The sequence below is a fragment of the Neofelis nebulosa genome, chromosome 17 (assembly GCF_028018385.1).
Source record: "Neofelis nebulosa isolate mNeoNeb1 chromosome 17, mNeoNeb1.pri, whole genome shotgun sequence".
Taxonomy (NCBI): domain Eukaryota; kingdom Metazoa; phylum Chordata; class Mammalia; order Carnivora; family Felidae; genus Neofelis; species Neofelis nebulosa.
In genome coordinates, this window is record NC_080798.1 from 57,884,204 (window position 1) to 57,906,352 (window position 22,149).

General features: G+C 56.3%; 1 protein-coding gene and 3 long non-coding RNA genes across 7 annotated transcripts in view; 1 reads left to right on the forward strand and 3 right to left on the reverse strand.

The window, feature by feature from the left end:
• ATP2C2 (ATPase secretory pathway Ca2+ transporting 2) overlaps window positions 1-14,742 on the forward strand; it is a 63,657-nt gene extending 48,915 nt beyond the window's left edge. For 2 of the 4 annotated variants that reach the window (XM_058708775.1, XM_058708778.1), the window contains 14 exons: window positions 994-1,083; window positions 3,826-3,927; window positions 5,246-5,402; window positions 6,102-6,272; window positions 6,995-7,092; window positions 7,185-7,235; window positions 8,210-8,376; window positions 10,130-10,198; window positions 10,288-10,404; window positions 11,697-11,844; window positions 12,109-12,192; window positions 12,968-13,066; window positions 13,223-13,364; window positions 14,379-14,742. In XM_058708775.1, the coding sequence (XP_058564758.1) occupies window positions 994-1,083; window positions 3,826-3,927; window positions 5,246-5,402; window positions 6,102-6,272; window positions 6,995-7,092; window positions 7,185-7,235; window positions 8,210-8,376; window positions 10,130-10,198; window positions 10,288-10,404; window positions 11,697-11,844; window positions 12,109-12,192; window positions 12,968-13,066; window positions 13,223-13,364; window positions 14,379-14,497 (1,614 nt within the window). In that variant the 3' untranslated portion in view covers window positions 14,498-14,742. The remainder of the gene's footprint in view (window positions 1-993; window positions 1,084-3,825; window positions 3,928-5,245; window positions 5,403-6,101; window positions 6,273-6,994; window positions 7,093-7,184; window positions 7,236-8,209; window positions 8,377-10,129; window positions 10,199-10,287; window positions 10,405-11,696; window positions 11,845-12,108; window positions 12,193-12,967; window positions 13,067-13,222; window positions 13,365-14,378) is intronic. The other 2 variants (XM_058708777.1, XM_058708776.1) reach the window with 2 other exon arrangements.
• LOC131500054 (uncharacterized) lies at window positions 6-6,115 on the reverse strand. Its single transcript, XR_009256156.1, has 6 exons — window positions 6,007-6,115; window positions 4,298-5,849; window positions 4,073-4,184; window positions 3,723-3,851; window positions 3,517-3,618; window positions 6-3,277 (listed from the first exon to the last, which is right to left on the reverse strand). It is a non-coding gene; the product is annotated as an uncharacterized LOC131500054 (long non-coding RNA).
• Window positions 10,403-13,226, reverse strand: LOC131500052 (uncharacterized). The gene is made up of 4 exons (XR_009256154.1): window positions 12,585-13,226; window positions 12,350-12,396; window positions 11,620-11,834; window positions 10,403-11,465 (listed from the first exon to the last, which is right to left on the reverse strand). It is a non-coding gene; the product is annotated as an uncharacterized LOC131500052 (long non-coding RNA).
• On the reverse strand, window positions 14,612-20,244 carry LOC131500053 (uncharacterized). The gene is made up of 3 exons (XR_009256155.1): window positions 18,574-20,244; window positions 17,502-17,586; window positions 14,612-14,711 (listed from the first exon to the last, which is right to left on the reverse strand). It is a non-coding gene; the product is annotated as an uncharacterized LOC131500053 (long non-coding RNA).
• Window positions 20,245-22,149: the final 1,905 nt, after the last annotated feature.

Below are 22,149 nucleotides of genomic sequence, written 5' to 3' on the forward strand. Positions count from 1 at the left end.
GGGTGTTCACTGAACGCCGGACGATGAGCCTGTTTGATTGTCGACACGAGTTGTATTAGCCGGACTCACGCCTCCCACACACCCGGTGCCCTCCGAGGTGTGAACTGAGCCGCTGTCTTCTAGAATTTGTCGTGAGCCGTGAAGGTCCCGCCTCACTGGTGCCACTTAACTATCCCAGCACCCCTTCGAGGCCGAGGCCCGTCCTGTGATCTCAGTGCGCAGATTAAGAAACGGGCTCAGAGAGGTGATGTGCATGCCCAGGAGGGAGGGAGCTGGGATTCACCCCCACGCGCGTGTCGTGTGTTTCCTTCTATTATTTTCGTTGTCTTTTTAAATTGAGAGTGACGGGCCTGTACCCCAAAATTCTCCCCTTAAAATTTTTTTTTTATATTTATTTATTTTTGAGAGACAGAGAGAGACAGAGCACAAGTGGGGGAGGGGCGGAGAGAGAGGGAGACACAGAATCCGAAGCAGGCTCCGGCTTCCGAGCCGTCAGCACAGAGCCCGACGCGGGGCTCGAACCCACGAGCCATGGGATCATGACCTGAGCCGAAGTCGGACGCTCAACCCACTGAGCCACCCAGGCGCCCCAGAATTCCCTGCTTTAAATTAAGCATACGGTTCAGTGGTTTTCGCACCTTCACAGAGTTGTGCAGCCACTGCCACGTCTAATTTCAGGACACTGTCACCCCAAGCAGGAACCCCGTGCCCATCAGGGGCCACTCTTATCGCCCCAGCCTCCCCACCATCCGGCCTGTGACAGCCAGGGTTCAGCAGAGTCAGTAAATGTTCACTGTGTTTATTTTGAAGAGCGGGGACTGGGATGTATTTTAAAGAGCACGTCTTGCCCCTCACGCCCACCCCGGCCCTCGCCCCCCAAATGGGTCAAGCCTGCCGCGTGTGGCTTTTTCACATGCCTGAGTGAGCCCAGGACCCCGAGGGGGGCCAGCTCCCAAGAGTTAAGTGCAGATCTTCCAAAATCCCGCCTTTCAGGCAGGCTGTGTGGCCAACAACGCCATCATCAGAAAAAACGCCGTGATGGGACAGCCCACGGAAGGTGCCCTGATCGCCCTGGCAATGAAGGTAGGGACCCTTTGATGGTCTACACCGGGAGGGCTTCCGCTGGGGGCTGGAAGAGGGGCGGAACTCGGGCGCCCGTCTGAGCAAATGAGGAGTGGAGAAGCTTAGTAACAATGGAGAGAGTGGCCCCGAACATCCTTAGGCTGTCGCCGGCTGGTGGAGGAGATGGGCTCTGAGATGCTGTGTGCTTCTGGAACATTCTGCAGGCCTCTAACCCTTCCCGACCATCCCACAAGAATCCTGGGGCATCCCGTGGCTCAGACCCCACGGAGGTGCTGGCGAGACAGAGGAATGACCCATCTGGTGGCCCCCGAGGTCCCGTGCAGGAAGACCCCTTCCTTTTAGTGCATTTGACGGATCGCAGGGCTCCGTGCTCAGACCCTGAGTCTGTGACTTTGCAGAAATGCCCCCATTCTGTGCCCAGAGCTAGGCGGGGAGCCGCTGCCCTGGATGTTGAGGGGTGGGCGGTGGGGTGGGCCAGGTACCTGCTCCACCTTGGGCACAAACGGGAGGTCTGATCACACCCCTCCCCAGAGGGACCCAGGCCCACCTCGGGGTGCCTGTCCTGCACCAGCTGACCCCTGCGTCCTCCTCAGCCCCTCTGCCCCTTCCTCCTGCTGCCTCTGGTGCTGGGGCCCCTCTGTCCTTCCTCCCACGGCTGCCTCGGGCTCTCCCTTCAGGTTTACTTCCCTTCCCTCGCTCATCCAGGCCCCCAGGACGGCTTTGCCGTCCGTCTGTTCCCCTGTCCCTCCCCCAGCCCAAGACCCAGCTACCCATCTCTGCCGGGTTCAGGCAGACAGTGCTGCAAGGTTGGGTGGAGGAGGGGGAGAAGAGTCACCCTCGGAATAAGTCCCTGTAGGGGTGCCTGGGTGGCTCAGTCGGTTAAGCATCCGACTTCGGCTCAGGTCGTGATCTCACCGTCCGTGAGTTCGAACCCAGCGTCGGGCTCTGTGCTGACAGCTCGGAGCCTGGAGCCCGCTTCGGATTCTGTGTCTCCCTCTCTCTCTGTCCCTCCCCCGCTTACGCAGTGTCTTCCTCTCTCTCTCTCAAAGATAAATATTTAAAAAAATAACTGTAGGGGCACCTGAGTGGCTCAGTGGGTTAAGCAGCCGACTTTTAATTTAGGCTCAGGTCACGAGTTCGAGCCCCGCATCAGGCTCTGTGCCAACAGCGCAGAGCCTGCTTGGGATTCTCTCTCTCCCTCTCTCTCTCTGCCTCTCCCCTACCGTCTCTGTGTCTGTCTCTCTCTCAAAATAAATAAACTTAAAACAGAAAGTCCCTCTAACTGTAAACAAGCTATGTTAAGAAACTGTGACACTCAGGGAAGAAAATTCTTTCCAGGATGACAGTCATACCGACTAGACCTTACTGCCTCTTCCGAAAGGTCCCCAGCTGGCCCTGTTCAACCGCAGGCTCCCATCCGGGACGGGGACAGTGGCCTGACTGTCCCAGCAGGAGAGAACCCCGGTGTGGGGTCTCCACCCCTGCTCCCGCCGCCTGCCTCCCGTGCAGCCCAGAGAGGACCGATGTTCCAGAACCCCCTCTCCTTTACGGGTCACGATTTACTCTTCCGTGGGAACCAGTAGGGGAGCCTGGTGACAGCTGACATGTATGAAGTGCCTCCCGTGACCGTGTGGCAGGCTCGGTGCTCGGAGCTCTGTGTTTATCATGTCTGTCCTCAAACCTGTCTCAGGGTCGAGGTCAGTGGTTCTGAACCATTTCTCCACGGTCACGCCCTTGCTGGTTTCCCCGGAGTGGCTGAAATAAAGGACCACCACCTGGGCGCCTGAAACAGCAGGAATTTACTCTGTCACGGTTCCCGAAGCTGGAGGTCTGAAAGGAAGGTGTGGGCAGCGCCCTGGTCCCCTCCCCTCCACCTGTGACCAGTCGTGCCACATGCTCCTTGGCTCACGGACACGTCTTCACGTGGCCCTGTCCCCTTCGTCCAAGGACCACCCGTCTTATCGGATCTGGACACACGCTAATGACCTCATCTTAACTTGGTTCCACCCCCCGAGACCCAGTTTCCAAACAAGACCACGTTCGCAGACACTGAGGGGTTAGGACGTCGACCCGTCTTTTGGAGGAATGCAGGGTCATTCACAAGACTTTCCCGAAGAGCCTTTTCGGGCATTTTTTTTCTTCCTGATCAATCCCCATGAGATTTAATCCCACAGATAGACTCTCTGTCCGGGTACTGTATGGATAAAGGAGTAGATTTTTGCCTCCTCAGAACCCATTTTCTCCTGTTGAAGCTGGGGGGGGGGTGCGTGGGATGCATGGGTTGGGACTGGTATACAGCTGGGGAAACTGAGGCTCAGAGATGTCAAGTAACTGGCCCGAGAATGGTCCACGAATGTCAGGCCTGGCAAGGACCCCGGGCTGTGACAGCAACCCACCCCACTAAGCAGGGCTTCTTTGGGGGGAAACTGCTACCTTTTTGAGTCTGGAACATTCCTCCTGGAGGGGAGCCCACGGGCTTTTGTTTCTGAGCACGTTTTGGCCAGAAGCAGTCGCCAGGACCAGCTGGCCCTGCCCCTGGAACAAGAGATGAGACTTTTTTTTTTTTTTTTTTTTTGTCCGGGTGGGACTTTTGAAAGCAAATGGACTTTCTCTGTGAGCTAAATGCTGGGATTCCTTACCTGCCAGAAATGGTTTGACAAATGAATAACGGAGGCGGCCTGAGCTTTGCAGCGAGGCTGGCTCAGGATGACTCACGAGAAGCGTGGCATTTGCTTTTCCTAGATGGGCTTAGCTGATGTTAAAGATTCCTACGTGAGAAAAAAGGAGATTCCGTTCAGCTCGGAGCAGAGGTGGATGGCAGTGAAATGCAGCCCCAAGACTGCGGTGAGTTTTCTTCTCTGCCCCTTCCCACCCTCTCCCCTGCACCCCGAAGGAAGCAGAATACAGGTGTCGAGGAGGAAAGCTGAGCGCTCCCAGCTGCTTCCACGGAGGGTCAAATACAGGACCGTCCGGCTGATGGCACTCAGACCTTTGATCATTCGGCGTCTCCTGCCGAGATTTTTGTCTGAAACGGTGGTTCTCAAGGCGGGCTTCCCAGACCAGCAGCATCCCCCGGGGAATCGGTTAAAAATGCAGCTTCTCTGGATGTCAATTTTTTAAAAATTGAAAACAGAATTTAAAACAAAATGCAGATTCTCAGGCTCCACCCGGAACCCCTGAGTCCGAAATCTCGGGAGCGGGAGCCGGTAGTCACCTGTGCGGGCAGGGAATTTTGACGTGGGCTCCCACTGTTAGCGGCGAACCCTCTTGCTAACTTGGAGGTCCCTTCTTAACATCCTGGTGCTGAGTTCTTTACACGTATGAGTGCCGCAGATCGTCACCAGGTGGGGACAGCCCTTCAGCCCTGCGGGGGACCAGGAGGCACATCCCAGCACCCACCCCAGATGGTGTGAGCGGCAAGCTCACGCATCATACGTGCGTGCACACAGATACACCCTTGCGCTCACCTTCACATCTTTTTTTCTCCCCAAAGACCCTGGTAATATATTCTCACTGAAATAAATTCTAGAAACGTGACTTAAAAACGAAAGTGCTGTATAATCCTGCCCTTCGTGTCTCCCGACCCAAGGCAGCCCCCCTCCACAGTCTGGGATGGGACCTTTGAGGTCCTGAACATGCACAGAGCGACGTACGGGGGTGGTAGTTTTAAAATTAGGTCGCGCTGTGTGTGGGGTTTGTAATCTGCTCTCTCCCCTTTCAGTGATGTCTCAGGCATCTTTCCGTATCGGTTCACACAACCTCATCCCCCCGCCCGCCGTGAGCTTTCAGGCGCCATGCTAATGCCGGGGACAGTGTGACCCGGGCTGTCACGGCGCCTTCCGCGTGGAGCTTACCATCCGCAGGAGACCGAGCTTAACGAATACACAGGGGAACGGTTCGGGGCTCGATGAGCCACGTGCAGGGGTGAACAAAACAGAAAGGGGACCTGCCCTCGGGAGGCGACAGTCCCAGTGGAAACAGACGTCCCGCAGTCAGTCAGTCACATAAAGGCCTAACAGTGGCTGGGGTGTGGCTGATGACACGTATGGGATGCTCTCGGTGACATTAACAGGGCACCTGATGCACAGAGAGGCTGCGGATCAAAGTTCTCCAAGGAGCCGACCCAATGACGGCAGCCGTTTTCCTTTTCTTCTTTCCCAAGGACCAGGAAGACGTTTACTTCATGAAGGGGGCCTTCGAAGAGGTGATTAATTACTGTACCTCGTACAACAACGGAGGCCTCTCCCTGCCACTGACGCCCCAGCAGACAGCCTCGTGCCAGCAGGAGGAAAAGAGGATGGGGTCCCTTGGCCTGCGGGGTTGGTACCTCTCGTCCCCAGCGCCGCGCTTTAAGTGTGCAGCATTGACCTTCCGGGTCAATGGTCACGTGAAAGGCAGAGAGGGGGGGCCCCCCCCCGCCCCCGGCCCACCTCTGCCACCATGTGACACCCGGGAGTCCAGACGCGGCACCTGTGGGTTTCCCGACGCGTGACTGAGGCGCCCCAGAAACGCTGATTTTCCCGATTGGTCGTCCTGCTCGTCGCCCACGGACAGGAAAACCCAAAGCTCTTTCACATCGAGGCAGACATTTCATTCCTCGGCCGTTTCCAGTCTCCTGCATCGGGGACGCCGCCTTCCCCGATGAGCTGGAAACTCGGGTTTCCCACAGTGCCTGTCCGTTTTCAGAGAAGTGCTCTGGAAGCCGTGGGTTCCCTCCGGGGAAAGTGAGAAGCCTGGGGCCCGGTGTCGGTTGCCTTGGGTTTTCCCTGCGGGAAACAGACGTTGTAAATGGCTAGCAGCTTGCTGGTAAGGGGGCGAGGCGAGGCGAGGCTGAGACAGAGCCTGGCAGGGCGGGGAGGGGAGCCTGGGGAAAGGGAGGCTTGGCTCCCGCAGCCCTGGCACCTGTACCAATGGTACACGCACTGAAACAGAGTCAAGGCCGGGACGAGCTCACAGACAGAGTCCTCCCACCCCTGGGGCCCGCGGGGGACCTCCCACGGCTCTCGGTGTCTCCTCAGTGCTGGCCCTGGCTTCCGGACCCGAGCTGGGGAGGCTGACTTTTCTGGGTCTCGTTGGAATCATCGACCCTCCGAGGGCCGGCGTGAAGGAAGCGGTGCAGGTTCTCCGCCAGTCGGGCGTGTCCGTGACGATGATAACGGGAGATGCCCTGGAGACCGCCTCTGCTATAGGTGAGTGGGGCGCAGTGGGCGCCGGGCGGGGAGGGGTCCCCTCCCACGGGGCTGCTCCTGCGGTTTAACCCGCCCCCACCCACCTGCTGTGAGCTCGCAGAGACCCTGAGGTTCACGGGCCGGTGCTCCCCCCCCCCGACAGACGGTTGTCTCTAAAGTGTCGGCAGGTGCCCCAAAGGGGGCAGAGCCAGCCGCGGGCGTCTCAGCCGTGACCTCACCACCTCTTCCCAGACAGCATCTGCCCGTGTCCGGGTTGTGGTCTGGTTCTGTGTGCCCCGGGCGGGTCACTGAACCACCGTGGCCTCCGGGCTCTTCTCCCACAGGGGGCCGGCCACCCCCCACCCCCACCACTTCTCGTTCTTCTTATTCACATGATTGGTTCTCCCTGCTCTGTCTCAGGGCACCCGGCGCTGTGAAAAAATCAGACTCTAGAATCAGACAAAACCACGTCAGGTCCCAGCATCGCCGCTCGGCAGCTCTGGGACCTGGGGGAGGTCACTCCCCTCCGTTTCCTCATCGTTAAAGCAGGGACAATAAGGTCTTAGTTCTGTGGATGGAATTGGGATCATGTCACGTAGCAGGTGGTCGTTGGCGGGGGGGGGGGGGGTAGCTGTCGCGGCTCTGCTGTGGTCGTGGTCTGCGGCCCAGGCAGGGCCTGATGTCAGGCAGGGGGAGTGAGGGGCGGGAGCGGGCCCTCAGAGCAGGCTCTCCGCACCTTGCAGGAAGGACTATTGGCCTGTGCAACGGCAAGCTGAAGGCCATGTCCGGGGAGGAGGTGGAGAGCACGGGGCAGGACGAGCTGGCTGGCTGTGTCGGGAAGGTGGGGTCCTCCCGGGGGGCTCGGCGGGGCGGGGTGGGGGGGGGTGAGTTTCAGCCCCAAGTTCACGGACTCTTCTCCGCCTCTGCGTCCAGGTTTCTGTCTTCTTCAGGACCAGCCCAAAGCACAAGCTCAAAATCATAAAGGTAAGCTGTGTGCCTCATGCGTCCGTTGGGGTCAGTCCGGGGCGGTGGCTCTGCCCCCGGGGGGAGGTCCCGGGTCCGAGCTGGCAGGAGCGTCGGCCGTCCTCAAGCCGTGCTTCTTTCTCTAGGCCCGGGACGGCTGCACCAGGCGGGGCCTTTGCCCAGCTCCCGGGGAGGGGAGAACGGGCTGTCCTTGGCCACGTACAGCAAAAGCAGGAGCAGGAATTGGGTGGTGCGGAGGGCAAACTAAAAAGCAGGGAGCCTCTGTTAGTCGAGCGCTCTGGCATTATTCTTGTTACCGAACTCCAGGCCTCAGTTTCCCAGTCTGTAAACCGGGGTGGTTTACAGTTTCCCAGTCTGTAAACCGGATGACGTCAGCCAACTCACAAGGCTAGTGAGAGGACTCCAGGAGGCCGGGCCGTGCGGCTCTTGGCACAGCACCTGGCACACGGCGGGTGCCCGGTGGAGACTGGATGTGATTTTCTGCCTGTGTCCGGGGTGGGGGGGCGCTGCCGGTGCGCTGGGTCTCCCCCCACCCCGGGAGCGCTTTGAAAATGTGCTCTTGGGGCGCCTGGGTGGCTCGGTCGGTTAAGCATCCAGCTTCAGCTTAGGTCGTGATCTCACGGTTTAGGAGGTCGAGCCCCACATCGGGCTGTCTGCCGTCAGCACAGAGCCCGCTTTGGCTCCTCCGTCTCCCTCTCTCTCTGCCCCTCCCTTGCTTGCACGCACGCGCTCTCGCTCTCTCTCCAAATAAATTTTAAAAAAGAGAGAAAGAAAAGGTGTTCTTTAGCTCTGTGCTGTTTTATTCTTCGTGCTGTTTGGGGGGCTTTAGTTCTAGGGAGGAAACCTCCATGCAAGTCATTCCTGAGAGAAACCTTAATCCCATGGGGCACTGCGTGGTTTCAGGGGTAAGTTGTGGACTTTTGTTTGTTACTGGAGAACACGAATGAGCCTTCACTCACCTCCTCTTTCCAAAGGCTTTGCAGGAGTCGGGGGCAGTCGTGGCCATGACGGGGGACGGGGTGAACGACGCGGTCGCCCTGAAGTCTGCGGACATCGGGATCGCCATGGGGCAGACGGGGACAGATGTCAGCAAAGAGGCTGCCAACGTGATCCTGGTGGATGATGACTTCTCGGCCATCATGTGAGTGGCTCCATGGCTGGTTTTCAGCGGCAGAAATGCCCGCGGTGACCAGCTGCCCCCCTCGGGACATGCCCCCCTCACGGCCTGAGGGTGCGTCCGACGGGTGAGCCGGGGTCAGGCGCACAGACAGAGGCGGGCTCCGATGTGTTGGCCGCAGCACCGTCTGTGGGGAAATCCTAGGCCACCCTAACTGCCGACAGCAAGGGCGGGAGTGCCACGAAGCCACGAAACATCACGTTTTGGGGAACATTTTAAAGACGGAGAAATGCTCACATTGTGGTATTAAGTGGAAAACGCTAAGAGTGAGCATGTGTGGCTAGAGGGCCGTGTTTGTGCAGATGCGTAGGTTTCATGCCGCTGAAAGCGACGAGCGACGGGGCAGGAGCGTCTGTGAATTGTTGGCCCTCGTGTGATCGCAAGCTCCCGAGATTGCAAAACACCTGGTTTCTTGTTTCCCTTTTCTCTGTTTTCTTAACAACTTTGCCTTCCCTCTGGCTCTGATTTTAATCCATTCTAATTGAGACTTTACTCGTAAATCCATTGTAATAATTGGGGGTGGCACAGAAGTTTTCTTAAGCCTGCTGTCAGAACTCTGAATGAGCAAAAAGTGAAGTTGGGTGCGATTTCTGACTTTACAGAGGAGTCTTGTCTTTGTAAATGGATTGACTCACCGTAGGAATCCTTAGCCCCCTTCCCCCTTAGTTAAAAAAAAAAAAAAAAGTCCTGAGATGCAGTTGATAAATAACTCTGTAATTTTAGTTCTTTTGCAAAAAAAAAAAAAAAAAAAAAAGTTAGCAGGAAAAAAAAGGGTTAGGCAGTTTTCTGCATTCGTGACTCAAGATCAAGGTTTTTTTTTTTTTTTTTTTTTTTTCAACGTTTTTTATTTATTTTTGGGACAGAGAGAGACAGAGCATGAACGGGGGAGGGGCAGAGAGAGAGGGAGACACAGAATCGGAAACAGGCTCCAGGCTCCGAGCCATCGGCCCAGAGCCTGACGCGGGGCTCGAACTCACGGACCGCGAGATCGTGACCTGGCTGAAGTCGGACGCCTAACCGACTGCGCCACCCAGGCGCCCCATGTTTTTAACTTTTTTTAAAGTTTGTTTATTTTGAGAGAGAGAGAGAGCGAGCAGGGGAGTGGCAGAGAGAGAGAGGGGGAGAGAGAGAGAATCCCAAACAGGCTCCACACTGTCAGCCCAGAGCCCGACGCGGGGCTCGAACTCACGGACCGCGAGATCGTGACCTGGCTGAAGTCGGACGCTTAACCGACTGCGCCACCCAGGCGCCCCTCAAGATCAAGGTTTTTAAAGGACTTCTACAGTTTTCTAAAAATACCAAGGATGGAGTTTTCAGCCTCCTAATTCTCTCCCCGCCATGCCACACCCCTGGGGCGAATTAGCAGGTTTGATCGGTCTCGCTGTGCCTGTCGTCCAGATGCATCTCTGGGTTGCATTCAGTGCTTCCCAAGTCCCGGGTGAGGGCGGGGTCCCTGGGCTCAGGCGGGAGAATAATCTATGGTCTTCGTACAGAGGGTGATCATGGCCTGCGGCCCAGGCCCCCGCGGCGGGTGGTGCTGGTCAGGCCACCGTCCTCCTGTACCTCTCTGTCCTGGAGCCGCCAGCGGGGGGAAGGGGAAGGGGCGCCTGCGTGTGAGGCCACCTCCGGGGACACCATCGCTCCCTCCCACGGCTGCCGGAGGTGCCCGAACGCTCCCAGCGGGCCCCCTGCGAAGAAACGCTCTGTCCTCTTGCAGGAACGCGGTGGAGGAAGGCAAGGGGATTTTTCATAACATCAAAAACTTCGTGCGGTTTCAGCTGAGCACGTAAGTCAAGGCCGGCGTCTCCGAGGGCCGTCGGGCTGCGTGTGCGTCCGGCGTGCAGCCATCGACGGTGCCCGGTGTGTGCCCCGCAGGAGCATCTCAGCCTTGAGCCTCATCACTCTGTCCACCGTCTGCGACCTGCCCAGCCCGCTCAACGCCATGCAGATCCTGTGGATCAACATCATCATGGACGGGCCACCGGCGCAGAGGTGAGGCGCCGGGCTGTCCGCGAGGCTCCGCCGCCCGCCCACTCTGCCGCCTCGGGTCCCTTGCACCGAGTACGGGACACCGTCCCCGGGAGTCCTGCAAAGCCGGAGTGTGGCGCACCGTGGGGAAGACTGCCAGCGGGATGCCCTGGGCATGGGGGGGGAAGCACCTGCATGGGCAGCCGGGGCGGGCGGCGGAGGGGGGGGATGTGCTCCCTGGGTGACTCCACGCCTCAGCCCCTCTCTTCACGTCCCCACTTGGGAGATGTCCTCCGTGATCGCTCTAACAGCAGCCCCCGGGCTCTCCCTCCTTGCCCTGCTTTATTTGTCCCTAGAGGAGAAAATACGTATGTCCTTGTTTATCTGATTATGACCCGTTTCCCCTGTGGCAAGGTTTCTGTTCCTTGTAGCATTTCCCAGCTCCCGGGACGGTGCTTGGCACACAGTAGGTGGTCGGCGAGTTAGTGGCTGGGTGGCTGGGTGAGAAGGGAGGGTGAGGGTAGCTGAACGGGCAGGAGGAAGAACCACGTTCGGAGTCGGGGAGCCAGACGTCCAGGAACAAGCGAGGCACTGGGTTCGAGCACACAGTACGTGCTGTTGTTGATTATATATGTGTGTGTGATATAAATGTGATACATACATGTTACCATGAATTATCAAAGTTGTCGCCGCTGAGGGCAGGAGTCCCGCTTTGTCCCTCCGGGCCCAGGGGGAGGTCCCTCTTCACACGCCGGGAGCAGGGCCGGGAGGCAAGCTGGCCGCAGCCGTATCTGCAGCCGGCTTCCTCCTCGGTGCCCCGCGTCCCGTCTTCCGCTGGTCTAACCCCAGTCCCGCTGTTGCGCAGTCGGCTGAAGGCGGGTCCCTGGGGGGCGGCGTCTGGACCCCGTTTCTCCAGCCTGCTGGGCGTCCCCTTGTGATGGAAGCTGTGCGATCATGAGGGGTGACCCAGAGTGGCTCCGGGACGGTGGTGTGGTCGGCTGGGGGGTGGTTTTCCTCCGCCGTGCTCAGGGACGGGTGTGTGGCTGCCCCTGGGGCCCAGGCCGGCGGGGTGGGGGGTGGGGACCCTGGAAGGAGTTAGGGCGAGGGCAGAGGATGTGAGGGGCGGGCTTCCAACAAGGACGGAGAAGCCCCCCTAAGAGTGGGACCGGACCGAGCGCCTGCCAATGACCTGGGGGCACTTGGCCAAAGCGTCCTCTTTGCTGTGTCTTCGGGGCTGACCTGAGAGCCTGTACAGCTTCAGCACTTTAAGTGTCCTCGTGGTTTATGTCAAGGTTCCCCTGTCTTGTTCCGAGCAGCCTGGGGGTAGAGCCGGTTGACAAAGACGCCCTCCGACAGCCACCGCGGAACGTCAAGGACACGATTCTCAGCAAAGCCCTGATCCTGAAAATCCTCCTGTCGGCTGCTGTCATCATCAGCGGGACCCTCTTTATCTTCTGGAAAGAGGTGGGGCAAGTTCTCACTGGCTCGGCCTGTATTCGCTCAGCCCCTGTGGTGGGAGCCTAGCGGCTGTGCATCAAGCACCGGGGATGGTCCCCGCCCGGGCGCGTGGGGCTCTGGCTCTGACTGGGGAGACAGGTGCACATACAGGGGGCTGTCCCTGAGGGGGGGGCGGGGGATCAGGAGCTGACTTTGCAGAGGTGGGACAAGGCGGAAGGATAGGAGGCTCCCCCCCCAGGGCAGGGAAAAGAAATCATTTTGTTCTAAAAGGGACCCGATGCCCCTGCTGCTTTCTATGGTCACCAGGAAACATTTTGCAATCTATTAGAAGGAAGTCCGTCTTATTCCCTGGAGGTGATTATTTGAGGGAGCTTAGGGGCCCCCGTGCTGACACGCGGTGCTCTCAGTGGAGACCCAGGCAAGTGGGGGCAGGACACGGGACCACCGCAGATTCTGTTTTTCTCCAGCCCCGCCCCCCAGAGGAGGGGCCTTGCGTTTTCCCAGTTCTCACCTGCCCGGGAAGGTGGTGTGGCCGCCCGTGGCCAGCCTGTGCTCCACCTGCGGGAAGGGGACCCAGGCCCTCCTGTGCCAGCACGGTGGGCCTCAGTGTGGGGGGGCCCCCCAGGGGCTCTGGAGTCAGGCTCCAACTCACGCCACCCCGGCCAGGGCGTCTGCGGGGAACCCTGGGACAATGACAAGCTCGGGCAGGAAGGACCCGCCTCCCCTCAGGCAGGGAAAGTTCTCACCTTGGCTCCAGGCCAGGCCCGGGAGGAGACCTGCCTCAGGTCCCTACAGCAGCACCAGGGAGGGTGTGCGTCCTCTGTCCGTGACACTCAGTGGATGCAGCTATAGCCCTGTCCTGTCCCAGGAGGCAATGTCACCTGCTGCAGGAAGGGATGCTCCCTTTACCTGTGCAGGGTTTCAGCTCGGGGGGCGGGGGGGATGGGGGGGTGGTCGTGAGACACCCCTCTTACTCCAGCCCAGGGGGCGGTCGTGGTCAGTTCCTAGCGGAGCCGCTCTCTGCTGGGCCGTCCAGGCCCCTCGAGTTCCTGCTCCCTCCGTGCTCATCATCACGAGAAGCACCCCCCCTTCCCGGGGCCCGCCCACCCTGCGCTCCTCTGTGTTCCAGATCCCCGCAGACAAGGCGAGCACCCCGCGTACCACGACCATGACCTTCACCTGCTTTGTGTTCTTCGACCTCTTCAACGCCTTGACCTGCCGCTCTCAGGTGAGCCCTGGGCTGCCCTCCCCTCCCTTCCTGGCGGGACCCAGTCGCGCTCTCGGGGACGAATGCTGCGGCTGCGGCCCGAGTAGGCCTCTGTAAGCATCGCCGTCTGAGCCGTGGCTTGTGACCCGGCTGACACGTGCCCTTCTCCTCCCACAGACCAAGCTGATATTTGAGATCGGCTTTCTGCGGAACCCCATGTTCCTGTACTCGGTGCTGGGCTCCATTCTGGGCCAGCTGGCCGTGATTTACATCCCGCCCCTGCAGAAGATCTTCCAGACGGAGAACCTGGGTGCCCTTGGTGAGTGGGCGGGGACGTGAGGGGTTAGCAGAGGCCGGCACCTGCCGCCTGGGCGCCGACATGCGGTTTTCCAGGTGCGAAGTCCCTACGTGTGCCCGGCCGGCCGCACGGGGTGGGAGGGCGATGTGATGGGGTCGTGGAGTACACGGGGAACCAGAGGATGAGGCACCTCCACCGGGAGGGCCACCGGGGGCAGAAGGGGACACACCCTCCCGGCCCCCCTGTCCCAGGGCTGGCGGCTCAGAGCGACGCAGCAAGGCCCAGGGGCTGCGCCATGGCGGGTCACAGTCCGGGCTCATTCTGCCCCTGCTAGCAGGGGGCTCGTGGGTCTTGGGCACCCGCTGACCCCAAGACAGGGAGCGGGCCACCCAGCAGCTCGGGCTAAACACAACATGATTCAATGACCACAGCCGTCCAGGGCCCCGAGCGCACCTGCCCCGGGGTGGAATCCTGGGGCTCCCCTGCCTCCCCACCCAGGCGGACCCGATTCCAGCCTTTTCTTTGTGAGCTGCCTGGGGTGACTGGCCGCCTTTGCCTGAAGCTAACAGAGCACACAAGTGGGAGGAGGGGAGGGGTGGGGGGAGGAGGGGAGGGGTGGGGGGAGGAGGGTACCTGAGCAACAGCAGTGACCGGAGAGCCAGCAGGTGAGGAGGCTGGCGTAGGTCATGGCCACAGGTCATGACACGGTCGGTTCGGAGGTGCTGGACACGACTGCTCGGAGCACGAGGCCGGGGTGGGGGCTGTCTGCCTTCAGGATGGATGGGGGAGGGTCCTGTTACTGCCGGAGGGGGTAGCGCACCCCCACCCCAGCCCTGAGCCCCCTGGAAGGACAGGGTGGTCCTGTGGAGCTGCACGGACATCCGTCCCTCCCGGGACGGGAAGTCCTGGTCCTCGGCTCCTGGGTCCTTGCCCCTCACCTCTGGGCTCTCTGTGACCAAAGCCGAGACGTAGGGAAGGGAGCCTCAGGGTGGCACCGTGCACTCTGACCCCCATCTTCTTTTCACCTTTTTGCAGACTTGTTGCTTTTAACCGCACTGGCTTCATCCGTGTTCATTTTGTCAGAGCTGCTCAAACTATGCGAAAAGTTCTGTTCCAGAGCCGAGAAAGCCCAGGTTCGCCAGGAAGATGCATAGCAGCCCCCGCCTGCGTCCAACCCCTCAATAATCTATATTTTTATGTGACTGTGGCCCTCCCCCAGGCCCCCTCCCGAGGCATGCTTTTAGGACGCCGTGCGGTAGGTCCCTCACCTGATCTGCTTCTTGGGAAACCGGCAGGAAGCCTGGGCCCGGGCCCACGTCCACCCCAACCTCTCCGGCTGAGCTCTGGAGACCGCACGGCAACACCTTGCTATTTATTAAATCACACTGATTTTTCTTAACCACGTCTGCCCACGTATTTGTGCCACAGCAGCTCCCGCACGAGGAAGAGACCTCGTGTCCTCGACCGTAAAGTGGGGGGCTTTGTACCCTTTTGTTAAGGGCTCTGCAGGCGCCTGATAAATGGTTTTCCTACGGGTGGCCCCGGGGGGATCCCCACGCAGCTGTTCGTTCACGACCCACACATCTGGGGCGAGAGAGAGTCACGCCCCGGTGGCCTCAGCGAAGGCCTGGCCTTTTCCCTCTGGAACCGGGACCGGGGTGCTTGCCAGCCCCCTGAGCGTGAGCCCCCGGGGCCGGTCTTACGACAGGCCTGTCCGCCCAGCTCCAAGATGTCAGAGCCCGCAGGGGGCAGGAACCGGCCACGCAGACCCAGCCGTGGAGCCCCAGCTTTCGTGAAATGAGGCCACGGCTGTAACCCCGCCCCCCAGTTATTAGCCTTTTCCAGAGAAACCCAACCAACAGGAGGGGGAGGGGATGGAGACTTGTTTTAAGAAAGTGACCCACGCGACTGTCAGGCTGGCCCGTCCCCTGTGTTCGGGCAGGCGGGGTCTCCTGGGCAGCTCCAGGCAGAGACGGGCTCCCCTCCTCCTCCGGGATCCCCAGCCCTTCTCTTAAGCCTTTAAGGGACTGGATGAGGCTCACCCGCCCCCTGAAGGCAACCCGCTCTCTTCAAAGTTTACCGATATAAATGTTAATCACCCCCGAGAAACAGAGCTCACGGGAACATCTAGACTACTGTTTGGCCCCACGGCCGAGCGAAATTGACCCACAAAATAACCCTCACACCAGCCACGGTGGCTGTGAGGCCGGCCGTCTGGGCCAGGCCAGGGTGAGGGAGGTCAGAGTGGACCCCTGCAGCTGCCAGGCAGAGTTCCGATTCCTTGGAAGTAGGATTTACGGCCTGGGTTGCACTGTCCTCTGCAGCCCCCACACGTGACCCCACAGCTAAATGGGGACACGCACATGTGCCAGGCCCGCAGAAACATGATCGAGAGGGCTGCCTGGAGGGGGAAGCCACTCGCACAAGGATGGTACCTGCCCAGCAGCTGCCAACCCTTGATGACCCCTCAGAGAGACAGGCCGACACCTGCCCCGCGCACAAGCCTGTGCACAGCTCGACTCTGAGTCAGGACGCGTCCAAGCAACGTGCTTCCCCTTAAAAAATAATCAAGACCCACCCCGGCCGACCGATACTTAGACTACGACATCAGAAAGTAACCTTCACCCCTATTTCTACCATCCACAATAGCCCGAGGTAGATTGCAAATTAAGAGATGAAATTGGGGCGCCTGGGTGGCGCAGTCGGTTAAGCGTCCGACTTCAGCCAGGTCACGATCTCGCGGTCCGTGAGTTCGAGCCCCACGTCAGGCTCCGGGCTGATGGCTCGGAGCCTGGAGCCTGTTTCCGATTCTGTGTGTCCCTCTCTCTCTGCCCCTCCCCCGTTCATGCTCTGTCTCTCTCTGTCCCAAAAATAAATAAAAAAACGTTGAAAAAAAAAATTAAAAAAAAAAGATGAAATAAACAAGTACTAAAGCGAAACAACTAAAAACAAGACACAACGCCAACCATCAAGTCCAACGAATAAGTCAGACTACACGCATCTTTTCATCAAAATACAGAAGACTTAGCCGGATTTCCACTTGTAAAACACCCACCCATCAACAGCAAAGGGACATTCACCAAAATACATAGAGGAAAGAGCACAGATCAGTGAAGTCAACGATGCCGGTAGAAATCAAAAGCTCGTTCTTTGAAAATACCAATAAGATCGCCAGTCTTGCTAAAGGTTTACCAAAGGGAGACACACATGACCTCTGTTAGGAACGGAGGGGGTCTATCATGAGAGCCCCCTCCAGTGAATTCACAAGTTAGAGGAAATGAACCAGTTCCTTGAAAACCACAAGCTACTAACACGCACCGAAAAGGCAGTAACCCGAGTAATCCTAGAACGTGTGAGGACAGGGATGTAGTTAAAACCGATCCCCCAAAAAAGAAACCTTGTGACTTCTGACACCAATCCAGAAGCAAGTTAATGAAGAAAAGATGGTCATTTCAGCTAATGGTGTGGGGACAGACATCTGCGGCCGAGAAAAGCCACCCTCTACTCAGACCTCACGCCTGCCACACAAATGAACTCAACATGAGCCACAGGCCAAAACAGAAAAACGGGGCAGAAGAATCCTTGGGATCCCGGGTTAGGCAGAGTTCTTAGACATGACCCCACAAGACCATCCCTAAAAGGTAAGAAAATTTGAGAAAATACCCTGTAGGGGAATTACTGGATCACACAGTAATTCTTTTTTTAATTTTGTGAGGAACCAAAGAGAACAAAAATGCTCATTCAAAAAGATATATACAACCCTATGTTTACTGCAGCATTATTTACAATAGCGGAGATACGAATCAGCCCCAATGTCCTTCGGTCGATGAATGGATCAAGATGTGGGGTACACACACACACACACACACACACACTGGAAGAGTACTCCGCCATAAAAAGAATGAAATCTTGCCATTTGCAGCAACACGGGTGCCTAGAGAGTATAACGCTAAGTGAAATAAGTCAAAGACACGTGTCCTATGATTTCGCGCCTAAGTGCAGTCAAAACCAAACAAACGAACGAACAAAGAATGAAAGAGACAAACCAAAAGTCAGGCTCTTAACTCCAGAGAACAAATTGATGTCATGGGGGGGGGGGGGGGGGGAGGGCGGGGAAATGGGTGAAACAGGTGAAGGGGATTATGGGTAAGGACTTACCATGAGACGCACGGGGTGATGTACAGAAGTGCTGAGTCACCGTCTTGTACACCTGCAACTAACATCACTCTGCAATCCAACTATACTGGAATTAAAAAAAAAAAATTTAGGTACAGACCTTAAAGAACTCCAAGAAATATGTAGAATTGTTGAATCATTGTGTTGTATACCTGCAACTAACCTAACATGGTAAATGAGGCTTGAATAAAAAAAAAAAAAAGTTTTTTTAATCCAGGAAAAAAAACTAACTGGATTCCACCAAAAGTGAAAGCATTTTGCCCATGAAAGCCACTAGTGGAGAGAAAAAAAAAAAAAAAAAAAAAGACTGGAAAATACGTATTTTCAAATCATAAACCCAACAATCGACTCTGATCCAAAATTAAAAAAAAAAAAATTTAAATTTAACAAAAAAAACAGAAAAAGGGCACAAGCTCTTAAAAGGGCATAGAGGGGCGCCTGGGTGGCGCAGTCGGTTGAGCGTCCGACTTCAGCCAGGTCACGATCTCGCGGTCCGTGAGTTCGAGCCCCGCGTCAGGCTCTGGGCTGATGGCTCGGAGCCTGGAGCCTGTTTCCAATTCTGTGTCTCCCTCTCTCTCTGCCCCTCCCCCGTTCATGCTCTGTCTCTCTCTGTCCCAAAAATAAATAAAAAAAAAAAAAAAAAAAAAAAAAAAGGGCATAGAGGCAGTAAACACACCTCTCCGAACGGCTAAAAACACGCCCAGGACGCTGAGGGCCGGCGAGGATGTGGGACAACCAGTGCCCGGACGTGTCGCAGGGCGGGGAGGTACCACAGCCGCTCTGGAGAACAGGCTGATGGCGTCCCATCTGGTCAAACACACGCTTAGCCTGTGACCCAGCCTCGCCACTCTAGGCACAGACCCTCGTGCCCACGGCAGCGTCACTCGGAAGAGCCGCATCTTACAACCACCCACGCCTCCTTCTGCCGACGAGCGGCCCCCTCACAGTGGAGGGCTCAGGAGTGTCCACGTTGCATCCTGGGTGTGTCCCCTGGGTATCATGCCGAGTGGCAGAAACCCGTCTTACTGGTGATGTATGGTACGGTTCCATTTACCTAACATCCTCGAAGTGACAAGGTGACAGAGGGGATGACAGGTTGTCAGGGGTCAGCGTTAGGAGGGCGGGACTGGAAGAGGGGGAGCAGGAAGGAGTTTGGGAGGCAAATGGGACAGTTCTGGATCCTGACTGTAGCGAGGGTCACGTCAATCTCTGCACGTGATCAAGTTTCCCAGGACTGATGGCAGGGGTCCCCAAGACCACCGTCGGGCTCAGTGAGGATGACCAGAAGCTCTGTTCTTGGAACACTGCCGGTCCACCCCGCGGCTGGCGCTGATGTGTATCCTCCCCCGTAACAAGCCTGACCAACAGCCCAACAGGTTTCAGTGAGTTCTGTCTCTTCAGCGAACTGTCCAACCTGAGGGCGACTTGGGGGGCCCTCGGACTGAGTAGTGGGTGTCAGGAGGCTTGGGCAGACTTTGCCATCTGGAAGACTGTGCCCCTAGCCTTGAGTGTGCCTGAAAGCAGGGGCTTTGGAAAAACTGGCGGCATTCGAATAAGGTCTATGCGTCGTTGCTAATATCGTGCCGATGCCAGCGTCCTGCTTGGGTGGCTGTGCTCTGATTAGGGAAGATGTTTTCATTAGGCGAAGCTGGGAGAGGAGCGCCCAGGAACTTTCAGCACCAGTTTTGCAGCCTCTAGGTCGATTCAAGTTACGTCAAAATAAAGTTTATAAGAAAAAAAAGACTCCGAAAAATCAAGCTAAAATATACCAGGCAAACTCCAAGCAACACACACAGCGGCGTGACATCATTAACGGCAGGCAAGATTAAGATCGAGGCCAAAAGCATGAGGGAAGGCAGGGCAGGGAATTCAACGAGATATATTCACCACTGAAAACCCAACGGGCACACGGCAACTTGACATCCACACTCACAGGGCGCCGTACGGCAAATGTAGGAAGACACACAGGGAATTCATTCAGGGACTCTACCTGGTCACAGGGAAGGGCACAACTAAAACCACAATCCCAAGTAGACAGGACATAGGTGACTCCCCTAATTACTATTTATTAAAACTAAAAGTGAACAGCCCCATTTGTAGGAGAATTCTCCAGCCCACAAAAATTCTTAAACTCTTGGCTCCAAGTGGAAAGCTCTGAGTACGGGGGCGCCTGGGGGGGCTCGGTCGGTTGAGCCTCCGACTTCGGCTCAGGTCACGATCTCGCAGTTCGTGAGTTCGAGCCCCGCATCGGGCCCTGTGCTGACGGCTCGGAGCCTGGAGCCTGCTTCGGATGCCGCGTCTCCCTCTGTCTGCCCCTCCCCTGTGTGAGTCTCTCTCTAAGAGAAATAAAGATTTAACAAAGAAAATCTAGAAGCCAACCACGAACACAGAACACATCTATCAGAGTCTATACAGTATTACCAAAGAAGGCAGAGCTCAAAGAGAAAAGTGATACCTGTATATACACATTTACTTCCATTCTTCATGTAGGAACTTAACAATCGACTCAAACTGGAAAAAGAAACAAACAGCAGGAGATACTATAAAAGCAAAATTAATTTAAAAGAAAAACAGAATTGCTACAACGTAATGTAGGAAAAATGGAAGTAAAAAGCCACAGCTCAAAAGATTTCACGTAGCCTGGTCAAACGTACGTAAGTTAACTTGAAAACTTGCATAAGATGAAAAGCTTACCAGGATATAAAAAATCGTCAGAATGGATTTTATTCTTTTTTTTTTTTTTTTTTTTTTTTTTTTTTTTAAGGCTCTGTCTGAAGCGGGACAGTTTCTTTTTTTTTACAACGTTTTTTATTATTTATTTTTGGGACAGAGAGAGAGAGAGACAGAGCATGAACGGGGGAAGGGCAGAGAGAGAGGGAGACACAGAATCGGAAACAGGCTCCAGGCTCTGAGCCATCAGCCCAGAGCCCGACGCGGGGCTCGAACTCACGGACCGCGAGATCGTGACCTGGCTGAAGTCGGACGCTCAACCGACTGCGCCACCCAGGCGCCCCAGAATGGATTTTATTCTTAACCGACTGAGCCCCCCAGACGCCCCAGACTAACCTATTTGAACACACAAGTACTGAACCCAGTCCAACTGAATTCACACATTCGAGGCTTGGCAGTTTAAATACAAACCAGCTTGGGGCGCCTGGGTGGCTTAGTCGGTTCAGCGGCCGACTTCAGCTCAGGTCACGATCTCGCAGTGAGTTCGAGCCCCACGTCGGGCTCTGTGCTGACAGCTCAGAGCCTGGAGGCTGTGGATTCTGTGTCTCCCTCTCTCTCTGCCCCTCCCCTGCTCATGCTCTGTCTCTCTCTGTCTCAAAAATAAATAAAAACATTTTAAAAATTAAAGAAAAAATAAATACAAACACTGCTCAGCAGCTGGAGCCCTACTGATTTGGGTTCCTTATTTAAGAGGGAAAACCTTTTTATAACATTCCCCATCTAGACGGAAACTTTTTTTTTTTTTTTTTTTAATTTTTTTTTTAACGTTTTTTATTTATTTTTGGGACAGAGAGAGACAGAGCATGAACGGGGGAGGGGCAGAGAGAGAGGGAGACACAGAATCGGAAACAGGCTCCAGGCTCCGAGCCATCAGCCCAGAGCCTGACGCGGGGCTCGAACTCACGGACCGCGAGATCGTGACCTGGCTGAAGTCGGACGCTTAACCGACTGCGCCACCCGGCGCCCTAGACGGAAACTTTTAACGTAAATACAGATGGATCCTTCCTTTATGTGGAAATGTATCTGAAAAGCACCCTGCTTCACGGTAAAAGACCAGGTGCATTTCCATCAAAGGCAGGAATGGTGAGGGCCTATCACTGCTATTGAAGTTCTTAAAGAATTTGCTGATACAAAAAAAAAAAAAAAAAAAAGAATTTGCTGATACAATTAAAAGAATAAAAGGCCGGGGCGCCTGGGTGGTGCAGTCGGTTAAGCCTCCGACTTCAGCCAGGTCACGATCTCGCGGTCCGTGAGTTCGAGCCCCGCGTCGGGCTCTGGGCCAATGGCTCGGAGCCTGGAGCCTGTTTCCGATTCTGTGTCTCCCTCTCTCTCTGCCCCTCCCCCGTTCATGCTCTGTCTCTCTCTGTCCCAAAAATTAAAAAAAAAAAAAAAAAATCCATATACAGTGCCGATACCAACGACAAAATCTACATCGCAAACTTCGATGTTCCCATCCTCGGGGACAGGGGGAAGCCACATCCGCCAGATGTCTGCCCTGCCTGTGCCAATCTACGTTCGATGCGGTCTCCAAAATGCAACCATCAAACTTTTTAGAAGGGTTACCAGCCGTCGGAGAAAATCAACAGGCAGGCATAGGGAGGAACATTCCAAGAGAAACCCGGAAGTCATCGGGAAACAGCTCTGGCATTTTTTTATCATAAAACACCACGACTTAAAGCATGAGGTAGAGACTCAAGTTCAAAGAGACACTCAGGTGATGAGAGAGACAGTAGAACTTCTAAGTCAGTGGGAGAGAAATGTACCACTTAACATAAAAGATACTGGAATTTATTTTGGGACAAGATAGAGGTACATTTGAAAATACGTTTTGAATGGGGGCGCCTGGGTGGCTCAGTCGGTTAAGCATCCGGCTCTGGCTCAGGTCACGATCTCGCGGACT